The 13,298-nt window shown below is 36.0% G+C and overlaps 1 protein-coding gene across 1 annotated transcript in view; it reads right to left on the bottom strand.

Moving 5' to 3' along the window:
- CNTN6 (contactin 6) overlaps positions 1–13,298 on the bottom strand; it is a 187,547-nt gene that overhangs the window by 159,378 nt on the left and 14,871 nt on the right. Inside the window, exon 3 of the mRNA XM_055557576.1 lies at positions 12,341–12,516. Within this exon, the coding sequence (XP_055413551.1) occupies positions 12,341–12,482 (142 nt within the window). The 5' untranslated portion in view covers positions 12,483–12,516. The remainder of the gene's footprint in view (positions 1–12,340; positions 12,517–13,298) is intronic.

The raw sequence follows: 13,298 nt of genomic DNA on the forward strand, positions 1-13,298 counted from the left end.
TTCCCAAATGATTTTTATGCATATTAGCATTTTATAAGCACTAGTTGAATGATTAAGGAAGTAGGTTTAAACATCAGAATCTCTTGTATTACATCTCACCTACACTATTTTCTAATTACCCTAAGCATATTGCTTCATTTCTTGTCTAAAATTGGGATTATAATAGTAGCTTCTGTTACATGGTAGTTTGAAGGATTAAACTAAATTATACTCTTTAGCTAGAAAGAACTGTTGAAAAGATTGGTGATTCCTTTTAGGAGTATATATGCTAGCATCCCGGAGAAGGAGATGGCACCCCACTCCAGTACTCTTGCCTGGAAAATCCTATGGACAGAGGAGCCTGGTAGGCTGCAGTCCATGGGGTTGTGAAGAGTTGGACACGACTGAGCGACTTCCCTGTCACTTTTCACTTTCATGCATTGGAAAAGGAAATGGCAACCCACTCCAGAGAATCCCAGGGATGGGGGAGCCTGGTGGGCTGCCGTCCATGGGGTCGCACAGAGTCAGACACGACTAAAGTAACTTAGCATGCTGGCATCCATCATAGCAGATGTACTCAACATCACAAAACTAGAAATGCTTACATGCCTCATTTTTATAAATTTCCACTATTTCCTCATTTCTACAAGAACGAAGAAGAGGGTGACATAAATGTAACACCACCAGTTCTGGAACCAGAACAATTTTCTTCCTATACCATCCATCTAGGAAGTCTGAGAAAGTGAAAGTAAACAGAGGAATGTCTAGGAAAAATATTCTAACCTAGTTTTCTGATAGAGGTAGGCAGGACCTCTGGAATGAGTTATGTTTTGTGACCCTTCCACCAAGAAAAGTCACACAATCTACTGCCTGTGTAGAGCACATATAGATGGCATTGCAACAGCTATAGCCAGAGGTTGGTGAGAACTGCAGATAGACAGTGACTGGGCTCTAGGAGTAGTGAACTAGGCACATAGTTTGAGAAGTCTCTTCACTAATGTTATGGAAGAGGCTTGAGGAGCAGCTAACAAATATGAGCTATTATTTTTGAGATATGATGCAAGAAACCACCATAAGAAAACCAACATTGTAAGCATTTGAACAGGTTTGTGAGGGGAATGTCGTTCACTGAATCACCCACTTTGCTCTTAAGGATTCACAAGAGAAACTTCTCTCAGGTTCTAGAATCAGAGGAATTATGCTTACAGAAACAATTGACATGTTTTTATCCCCTGAAAGATATGATCCCTTTTTTGCCTTTACCACTGCAAAGCTCAAGTTTAGTGATTGGATAGAACTTTATGGTATGAGTTTTTATTTCTTTTTTATTTTATTTGGGATTTTATTCTCCTTGAGTTTAGCTTACAAATCGAACCTCATATTTAATATGTATCATCAACTGAATCACACCCAGATATTAGAACTTATTGTAAGACTACCATAATTAAGAGTTTGGCATTTGCACAAGGATAGATAATACACCAATGGAAGAGAAGAGAGAAAGCCTAAAGCAGTCCCAGGCATACTTGATTATCTTCAGCGATGGCAGTATAGAACACTGAAGCAAGGCCTGCATTTTTCATATATTGATTAGCTCAATGGGATCCGTGTAAAATATACAGATATATTGAACCTACCTTACCCCATGCTAACAAACAAATAAATAACTTCCAGGTGCACTGCAATTTTAAATATGAAGGTCAAGCCAATAAATTAAAGTAATAATATAGGTGAGTATCTTCATTTAATCAAGGTAGGAAAGCATTTCTTGAACTTTTTACAAAAAGCATCATTACATATAGGGAACAATTGATAAATTAGACTGTATTAAATTTGAAAATTTCTATTTATCAAGACATGTTTAAGAGAGTTAAAGGCAAGCCACAAAGTAGGAAAAACTATTCCTCCACATAAAAGCAACAATGTGCTCATAGCTAGAACCAATCACTAAGAAAAAGAAAGATGGCTTAATAGAAAAATGAGTTAAATGTTTCCTTCTAAAAGGGAGAGGATTTGCATACAGCCAATACACATATGAAAAGTGCTCAAGTTCATTAGTTACCAAGAAATGTAAATCAAACCCAAATGAGATAACTTAGCAGATCCTCTTCAAATACTGAAATTTTAAAAAAGACTGACAAAATAGTTGACAAAAGATAGTGTCCACTGTGGTCAAAAAACATTGCTGGTAAGAGGATAAATTAAAACCACTAGAGACAATAGTTGACATTATCTTTTAAAGTTGTAAATACGCATACCCAAATGCCCTATAATTCTACACTATACAACAGAGAAATGTGTACACAAATGTACCAAAGATATAAACATGATTATTCATAAAGAATTATTCATCTTTCCTTCTAGAAACAATCCACATTTCCATTAAAATGAGCAGTCATTCAGTAATCATAGTATAGTTGTATAATAAAATATTATATAGCAGTGGAAATGAATGATCTACAATTGCCCACAACAACATGAATAAATCTCATAAATACTGTCGACTGCAAAGCCAGACTCAAAGGAATATATATAGTGTGGTTTTATTAAAATCAAATTGAAAAAGACAATATTTAACTATATATTTACAAGTCAAGATAGTGGAGAGGAGAGAGGAAGTAGAAACTGGAAAGGTATAGTAGGGAAAGGGCTTCTGGGGTTGCCGATTTTCTGTCTCTGGATCTGGCTTAGTAATGTTTCACTGTTCTTATATGTTTTGCAATTTTCTGTATGTGTTTGCTTCTTGGAAAAGATTGCATATAAATTAGTATGTTAAAACAAAATGAACGTTTCCAGAGGTTGACACCAAAGCCTCTTTATCATTTGAATTTACTTTTTAAACACTTGATTTGGGTGTGCTATTTCAGTAACATATTAAAACTCCTAGAAAATAATTCATTTGATTCTTTAGTACAAATAAGAATGTGGCTGTGAGTCCTGACTAAATCTGTCAATTTCAAAAGCAAAATCTCTATGGGTTATGTTCAAAAGTTCCTCAAAATCATTTGTCAAATAGCATAAGAATAATAAATAAGCCCTCTGGCTTTGGGTTTCTTTCTCTATTTTACAAACCAGGAACTCTCAGTTTTGATTAGATGAATATCTCGAACCCCAACTCTTCACCTGTGCAGCTTGAATGTGCACTTTTGTTCAAATGGACCAAAAAAGACTAGGTCTTACTGAATATGGGAAGTAAGAGAAAGCCTGCCTTTTGAAAAACGTAATTTCTGATAAGATACATACATAGATGTCCAACAGTGATGAAGAAGAAAAAAATGAGGCTAATACATTGAATACTCCATTTTCCTGTTCATTTAGTTAAGAAAATAAAAATAATAGTAGCTTGCTGTAATTCAGTTATGCAACTACTCTGAGTCCAATTGTTTAAGGCTTAAGTTATTTTTAAAAGCAAAGACAAACTCTTCCCCTTTTTACAATACCTATTGATGGTTTTATATTAAGATAAATTGAGAATATTAACTTCATTGGAACAATTTTTAGTGCTATTTCCAAAATGATCATGAAAAACCAATACTAATTTATCTGATTTATTTTATTTAATAAGTTAAAGAAAAATATGTCAACTTACTTTGTTTAGTTATTTTCCTGATGTAAAAAATAAAGGTTAAAAGCCATCTAGCATTTTCAATTATAATTAGATATGCATTTCCCACTTGACACATACTTCAAAATTATCAGAGCCTTTACAATTTCCAAATGCATTTTCAAGTGTTATCTTTAAAACTCCTTCTCCCAGGTCTTAATTTATTTTTCAGATATAAATGCACTTTGCCACCATATCATCAGAATCATGTATAACTGTTTTTATACATGAAAAAAATTTAAAGACATTTTGAATTCATCAGTACCCAAGGAAGCTTTTAAAATTTATTTCTAAATGTGAGGGGTTTCTTTTATTTGTTTGTTTTTTGTGCTTGTACAGATACTGGGCAAAAGACAGAAATAAAAATACACATTCTCTTCCCTTGTGGTTAGGCTGATAAAGAATCTGCTTGCAATGTGGGAGACCTAAGTTTGAACCCTGGATTGGGAAGATCCCCTGGAGAAGAGCATGGCAACCCACTCCAGCATTCAGGCTTGGAGAATTCCATGGAGTGTATAGTCCATGGGGTCGGAAAGAGTCAGACACGACTGAGTGACTTTCACTTTCACTTTTTCAAATAATATACGGGTACCTTTGGAGTTCCTACTCTAAAGAGTCAAAGACCTTTATATCATTACTTTTACCTGGAGATCTTTTATGTTGTTCTGATTATGGTTTTTGGATTTATGTGGATTCTGTTTTACTTCCTCTACCTACAAATATATATATATATTTAAAAGTTATTTTGAGATTGAGATGTGAAAAATACTAGGTCTGTGATAGGTTAATGACCAGGTGATGTGTTTGCCCCATTTTGAATTTCTTTAATTTCTCAACCTGCAAAACATGATTTGGGACAGGTTACAGGTAGAGAATAAAGATGAACAGCATTGCAGGTATAAAACCCTTGGCATTTCTCTGGGAAAGAAAAAAATTTACAATGATTGTAAATGCTCACATCTTTATAGCCCTTTAAAATGAAATATTATCACGTGTTAACCTTAAGCCATCTAAAATTAAACCCTGTGACATGAAGTAAGAATTCTTTAACTTCATCCTACAAGTGTGAGAAGTGAGGTTTGGAGCATCCCTAAACGTGTGCCTGTGTGTGAAGTCATTTCAGTTGTGTCTGACTCTTTGCAACCCCATGGACTGTAGCTCACCAGGTTCCTCTGTCCATGGGATTCTCCAGGCAAGAATACTGGAGTGGGTTGCCATGCCCTCCTCCTAAGGATATTCCCAAGCCAGGGAACGAACCCACGTTTCAAGTCTCATGCACTGGCAGGCGGATTCTTTACCCCTAGAAGCCCTAAATATGTATATGGTGGTTTTAAAAATAAAATTAAGATCATTAATATATCAGATCAATATTTTTAAAGAAAAAGTATTAGTATTTTCAAACAACAGTTTATAAACAACTTCAAAATCTGCAACATCATTCAAAGCATTTCCATTGTTTGGTACTGAAGTACCAAACTTGGTCTATTCACAGTTACATGGCCAGACCTCTCCCAGGCTCTCAGTCAACAACTCACAACAATATACCAGGTGCCCTTACCCACTGCTCTACATAAAATAATGCATATTTGGTCCTTATAATAAACCTATATAAAGAGAGTGGGCTTCCCAGGTGGTACTATTGGTACAGAACCCACCTGCCATTGCAGGAGACATAAGAGACATGGGTTCCATCCCTGGGTCACGAAGATCCCCTGGAGAAGGGAATAGCACCCTGCTTCAGTATTTTTGCCTGGAGGACCCCAGAGACTGGAGCCTGGTGGGCTACAGTCCATAGAGTCACAAAGAATTGGACACACTGAAGCAATTTAGCACACACATGTGCAGAAAGTGGGTACTATTGACATCACTATTTTACACATGAATTCACACCTGTGTACACTGTCACACTGAGTGAGAATATTTTTGAAACATAGTTCATCCCTGGTGCCTCTGCCTAAAAGCTTCATGATATGATAGAATTTTGCTGTTTTTTCTGGCATCTCGCAATATCACCCAATCATTCCATTATTCGTAGATTAAGCTTGGAAATAAAGGGTCTCTGAAATTTGGATATACCTGGCTCTAATTTATGGTTCAGCCTTGTCCTAGAAAACCAATTATTTCTGAATAATGGCTTGTCATGTTCCTACTTGGTTTTTCCCATTCCCCTCACATTTTCTCTAATACTTGAAGCTTATTTGCATTTGCATTCCTCTTGTTCTCCTGTGGACCTCAACATTCTCCTCCCCTATTTTCTTTATCTGGAACACGATTTAATATTTCAAGGTTCAGTTCAAGCCCCACTGTCTTTGGAAGGCTTCCCTTGCCCTTTGTCCAATCCAGACAAACTTGACTACTTTCTCTTCTGGTCTGTCGTATAGATTACATCTAACCCTCTCACATCACCTGATGCTGTTTTTGAGGAGGTGCTGTGTGGTAAAGAATCTGCCTGCAGTGGAGCCACAGGAGACATGGGTTTCATCCCTGAATTGGAAAGATTCCCTGGAAGAGGATTTGGCAATCCACTCCAGTATTCTTGCCTGGAGATTCCCATGGACACAGGCGTCTGGCGGGCTACAATCTATAGGGTCGCAAAGAGTCAGACACAACTGAGGCAACTTAGCATGCACGCACATGTGCACATTAAGAACATGGACTCCAGGTTCCAACTGCCCGAGTTTGAATACTGACTCTATCGCTTATTATGTGTGTGATTTGAGGCAAGCAGGTTAATTCTTCTACAGCCTCAATCTGGTCATCCGAAAAAGGGATTATAGCAACTTCATAGTGTTATTGTGAGGCTCATTGAAGTTAATTTACATAAAGAGCTTGGAAGGATGTCTGCTATATAATATGTATTATGCAAATGCTACCAATTTCTTTCTTTCCTTTTTTTCTTGCTCTCAAGTTTTCACCTGTCTGCTCTGTGAAGACAGGGAGTAGCTATTTCTTATCTACCATTTGATCTTTAGTCCCTAGCACAGTGCTTGATGCATATAAATAAGGTGTTTTCTGGTTGCTTGGCTGATGAATAAATAAATGACCATTAATTTATTCAACCAGTCTAGCATCAGTCTTGCAAAACTAGGAGATTTCAGCAATAATAGAACAAACTTATTTAAAATGGTATTTGTGATTAAATATTAAATACAGGAGGACCAAAAAGTCTATTCATAAGTAACTTTTATCCCAGTGTTTCTCTGTTCATTGGTAGAAGTATATATTATGAGTCTCAAAAAAAAAAAATACAGCTCAGTGAAATCAGAGGTTTCTTTCAAAATCCTCTACCTTTTCTTTACTCAAGGATGACATTTTAAACAGCAATGACAGATGCAATGTTCTCTCACACAAATACAGAGTAATTCATTAACATACATATGAAAGGAAGAAGTCTACATTCAACCTTTACCACTAAAGTCCTTGAGAAATAAAAGAAATTCAAAGCAGCTGCATGTGTAGCTTGTATAAAGTCAAACTGGTTTGTATAGAATAGTCTTATGGACTCTGTTGGAGAGGGAGAGGGTGGGAAGATTTGGGAGAATGGCATTGAAACATGTATAATATCATGTATGAAACGAGTTGCCAGTCCAGGTTCGATGCACGATACTGGATGCTTGGGGCTGGTGCACTGGGATGACCCAGAGGGATGGTATGGGGAGGGAGAAGGGAGGAGGGTTCAGGATGTATACCTGTGGTGGATTCATTTCGATATTTGGCAAAACTAATACAATATTGTAAAGTTTAAAAATAAAATAAAAAAAAAAAAAAAAAAAGAATGCCAGGGTGATAACAGAAGCTTTTGGTGACTAGACACTCAATGAATTTGCTTTAGGTTTGAGGTTGCTTGGAGGAAAAAAGAAAAGAGTTTAAATAAGAATCTACCTGATAATTTGGAATGACAGAATCTTTGGAAGAACTGAAGGAAACTTTTGTGATTAAATAATTCAAAACATACCTTTAATAAGTCTACAGAGATAACTAACTTGCCTGAGTAACATAGCAATTTAAAGACAGATTAGATTTAGGAGGATATTTTATAACGGAGTTTTTTGGGTTTTGTTTTTAAATATTTGGGCTGTATTCCTGCATGGTTTTGTGGTGGGATGATTCAAGTTAAGGCAACTCTAACAGGCTTGAGTCTAAAATAAACTCCAAGGGAGATTTTGAATTGCTGAACATCAGGAAAGAAGTTGGAAACACAAGCCATCAATTATCTAGACAAATTTACCTACAGAGCCTCTCCCATAGATGAGTTAGGTTCTGAAAGGTGGTTCATAGTTTATTTGTTCTGAAGGTCAAAGTGGCAGTATACGACTGCCAACTGGTGGGAAGCAGAGTTGTTGACACAATTTTATTCTGATGTGTAGTTTTGCTCTTACCTATGGAAATTCATATGATTAGAGATTCTGGACCCAATTTGTCTGTCAATAAGATCAAATATCTTATATGTTTAGTGTCTGTCTTACTTTGGTTTCCTTAGAAGCAAAGGCTGACGCAGAGGTTCAACTACATTGATTTATTGAGGAAACACTTGAAGGAGAAATGGAGGGATCGGAACTGGATAGGGCACAGGAAGGGGCTACGCAAAAAGGGGTCTCAGCTGTTGTCTAGCTCCAGCCCCAGCCCATGGGGAGCTCTAGGGCATGGGTTGAAGAAAAGGGGTAGCTATGGGCATTAACAGCTGACCACATTGTCCAGTAAAGGGGATTTGAACTCAGCACCAATGGGATCTACCACCAGGCCTATGTGAAGGTTACTGTCCTTCAGAAATGGCTTATTATTTCAACAGTGATTATGTCAAAGGCCTATTAAATTAACAACGAAAGCCCACTTGATCTGTTTGAGCACTGTTTGAATTGAACTGAATACCTTAATACAAAAGATATGAGTTTTAGAATCTGAATTTTTATTTTTTTTAATGGAATATAATTGTTTTACATTGTTGTATTGGTTTCTGCTGTAGAATCTGAACTTTTATACTAAAGTTACAACTGATTCTTTAACAATATACTTTCTAAAAAGTCCCAATCTCAGTGAGCCTCAGGCTTCTAATCTGTAAAATGGAAATGATAGAATCATCCTCTTATGGTTATTCCACAGTTCAAGAAAGGTAATATATGTCAAACACTTAAAAGCCTTGAAAACAACTGGTCTGGAGGAAGTTTTGAAATGTAAACTAGATTTTTCTATGAGTAACTGTAGCAGTTTGAAATATATGGATGTTTGGCCAATTTGGGGGAGGAAATGAAAATATCAAAAGAAGAATTAGAGTTACCATTTCCTGAGTGCCTATAATGGACCAGGGGTTTCACATCATTACTCGGTTAATTCCTGTCACTGTCCTTTGGATCCTGCTGCAATTCTCACTGTATACATTTCATAAATAGGCTTAATGTTGTTAAAAGGTGGCCTAATTTCCTGCTGCTGGATATTTTACAGAGATAGAATTTGAACTCAGGTCTGTTTGTAGCGAAAATTTTAGCATGTGACCACCATTGTTATGATTTTAAGAAAGGTACAAAAGTCTTTCTAGTAAAATAGGCAATGTTGAAAATTTGTGAAGATAGTGATGAGAACTCAGATTAAGTAATTTGTATAAGAAAGAAAGAATTTGTAAATGGAGTCTTCTGGGCTGTAAGTTATTAACACCTTTTGATTTATTTTTAAGATCTTTATGCACATTTGTTCAAAATAGACCATTTGGAGTTGCGTAATAGCAGTGACAAAGCTAGAAGTGGTATTTTTCACATTTTTAAAATAAATTCTTTACTACTTGGAATGAACAACTGATTTAAGTAAGCTGGCAAGAGTACTTATGAGATCTAGGAAAGGAAAGGAGATGCTTTATAGGTGATTAAAAAGTGTTGGTTATTTTTAGGGTTGATTCAAGTTCAGCAGAGATAAACTCAACCAAATCTCTCCATGGAAACAACAAGAAACATTTCAGGCAAGACACTGTTATATTTACTGGACAGAAAAGGCAGAATGATCTGATTCTTTCTTGTTTGTTTGTTTTGTTTTTTCAAGTTTAAGACTTGAAACCTAAGACGCTTTAAGTCTGCAGGAGAAAGATCAGCTAATGGATGCAGACCTTCTTTCTGCATAAATAGTAATAGAAATGCTTTTAGGGAACAACAGTCATATACTTTCAACTCCCAAAAAAGAAAACTTTATGAAGAGACAGGAAAGTCAGCAAGGATAGAAGAACTGACTTTCCTCATTCATCCAAATGAAAGCATAAATTTTTTTTCTGAATTTTAAATATTTCCTCTTTTTTTTTTTAGCAAATAGAAGTTACATTTTAACTTACAAAAACTTCCAGTTACACATTTTTAAAGCAGAAAAAAAAGTAAAAACATAATTTGGAAATTAAAAATACAAATTTTTAAGGGGGAACAAAGAGAAGGAAATATATGGCCATATAAAGCACAGTGCATTAACTTTCATCATAGGTATTCAGTTATTTTCAAGAATGGGTAGAATCCATAACTCTGGAGAAACACCAGGTATAGCAAATAAATATGCTCTATGGGATTCCCTTTACCAGAAAATCAAATTTATTAAATTTATTTTTATACAATCTGACCATGTATATCTCCTAGGGTCATCTTCTATTCAAGTGAAAAAAAAAATTATTTTGGCAGAGTCATTCAAAGCCTGTGGAGCAATTGTTTACTTCTGTAAAATAAGTCTTAATTAATATTTGGTTCGCTATTGTTTTTCCAAGTGATGGTCTTAGCTGAAATGTAGAAATCAAGTATTGTGATTATCTTTACCATAAGTTTCAAATGGGGCTCCCCTGGTGGTTCAGACAGTAAAGAATCCACCTGCAATGCAGGAGATCTGAGTTCGATCCCTAGGTTGGGAACAGCCACCAGCATTTGTTTATATTCCATTTAGCCCTGTAAAATTTTGCATTATCTTTTGTTTTCTGAAGACATAAATATATTCAGATACACTTAGCAATGCTTGTGTATATGTATACATGTGTATATGTGTGTATATAGAGGACCACATACATATATGTACGTGTGTATATTTATAATCACATGCACATTTATACACACATACTTATATACATATGTATTTATTTCTGAGTGTATTTATATACATATTCAGAAACAAGGCCATTCGCAGAGTGGTTAACCAAAGGGAGCTTTGTGTAGAGCTAGTTATCTTTGGAACACAAGACTCAATGAGAAACAGACCTAATTATTAATTTATATAATGGTGGCAGTGGTGGTAGTTTAGTTGCTAAGTCGTGTCTGACTCTTGTGACACCATGGAGTGTAGGCTGCTAGACTCCTCTGTCCATGGGATCTCCTATGAAAGAATACTGCAGTGGGTTGCCATTTCATACTCCAAATTTATATATCTACTGATGATTAAAGTAGTTCTGTTAGGGGAAGCACACTGATTGAAACCGCCCACCCTGGTCAGACACCATAGTAATCATTTCCATGGGTTGTTTTATGACAAGAGGTCCTGGTAAGGAACACGGAACTAATAAGCCTCCACCAACTGGAAGAGTTTGAGAAAGGTCAAAATGAGACACCACATGTCTGACCACCTCCCGGAATCCTTCTCTCTGGCATTCATCTTGGCTGAACAAGGCATGCACCACCAGGAAGGACTCTTGGGTTAGAATGATTGGCTAGAGACAACCTGGAAACTAATCCCATCACCATAAAACCTGAGACTACAAGCCATGTGACAGAGCTGTTCTCCTGGTTTCCCTTACCCTGCTGCTCTCCGCTCGGGTGCCCTTTCCCAGTAAACTCTCTTGCTTTGTCAGCACGTGTCTCCTCTGACAGTTCATTTCCGAGTGTTAGACAAGAGCCCAGTTTCAGGCCCTGGAAGGGGTCCTCCTTCCTGCAACAGTTCTACAAGTTGGGCTTTGGATGTATATTTTATTCTGTAGATTTCAAAATAGTTACTTTTTCAAAATAATAGAGTAGTTTCTCACTCTTTGGTCCCTGGTATATCCTCTGAGGAGGGCATGAGTGGGAGTCACATGGCAGAGGGGGTATAAAGGGAAAGATGTAAGGCTTCTGCTTCATCCACATCAACAAATGTAATTTCAAACAAGGCTTTCCCTGGATCCAATATGAAACATTTCAGTCCCTGGAAACACTATATATAAACACTATAAGGAGCAGTATGTCTATTGTTCATCTGCTAATGTCCCCAAATGTCACAAAGGTAATTATTTGGATGACATTTATGTGACGCAGTTGGACATTGTTACAGTTAATATAAAGTCTGCCTTTGGCAACCACTTTATTTCCACCTACATCAAACTGTAGATGCATGATCACTTTTCCTGGGAGAAAGCTTTCCTCCCCCCCAAAAACATCTTTGCTTTCTTTTATTCGTGTGCCCTTCACATTAATGCCCACTGCAAAATAAGAAGGAAAAAGGAGATATACATATATACATATATATATATATATATATATATATAAAATCTTTATCTGAATATGTATATCTAGAACTTTCAGAGATGTTTCTAAATATAATTCACAAAATACAATAATACTGATATTTCCTGGTTTTTTTTTTTTTTTTGAAACAGATTCAACTATTCCCAGGAGTCTGAATTCACAAAATGCACACTGTTATAACTTTTTACCTCTATAAATTCATATTTGCTCTCAAAGAGCATGTGATTGGCAAAGTTGGCTTTTTTCTACTATGGTTATAATAAGAATATATTTTCAGAAACACAAAGATTATAGATTTTTCCCACAAACTCACATGCAAATTGGAGCTTTGCCTTCTGACTCAGAATTGTTCCCAGAGAATTGGTGGCCAGGCACTGGTATGTGCCAATATCTTGATCTGTGCGAGGGCTGCTGATTGCCAAACTGCCTCCATCCAACCTGTAGTGATAGCTCATGGTAAAATCAATATCTGCGCCATTGTGCTTCCACCTGCAAAGGAAAAAAAAGAAATCAAATTATGCCTCCAAAATCAGAGTTGACCACTACTGATTTAAACAACATAAATTTGCAATCCTTGAGACTGTTAAAATAAAACAAAACATGGTTACATGTGGGCACATCCTACCAGTTTCACTGAAGATTATTGTCTTCGTGAGCTCCATAATATCAATAACTAGATTATTGGAAAGATCTTCTACTCTTTACAAATTATAAACACTCACCAAAACCTGTACAGTAAGGCAACAGAACTCTTGACACAAGAAATAAAAAGTAGACATTCAGTCAATAACCCTGGCCATCCTATTCCTTTAACAACTTTTCAAATAATATATACCATACCTGAACACCCACACTGATACTGCAAAATTGAATGTCAAAAATGATTTAGACATGAAGTCCAAGAAGAATATATTAGAATGGCACATAGAAAGTCAGCAAAGATTTTACAATGCCAATTTGAGGTTGATAACAAAACAAAAATAACCTGACTACTTTAGAACATGATTGTCTCTGATAGTTTCTTACTTGGAAAATTAATCATGCTGAAAATATTTCAACAGTACTTAGAAATGCCAAACTAAAATTATACCTTAACAAAACAAATGCAGTTTGAGAGGTTTTCATTTTAGGCTGCAAAAAATTTCTCGGCTTACCTAGTAGTCAACAATCTTTTAGAACATTAATTAAGTATCAGAAAATCCTAACAGTTATATTTATTTTCATAGAAGTATTAGATGATTTAGAAATTATGTTTTATCATTTTAAGATGA

This window comes from Bubalus kerabau, chromosome 20 (assembly GCF_029407905.1).
Source record: "Bubalus kerabau isolate K-KA32 ecotype Philippines breed swamp buffalo chromosome 20, PCC_UOA_SB_1v2, whole genome shotgun sequence".
NCBI lineage: Eukaryota > Metazoa > Chordata > Mammalia > Artiodactyla > Bovidae > Bubalus > Bubalus kerabau.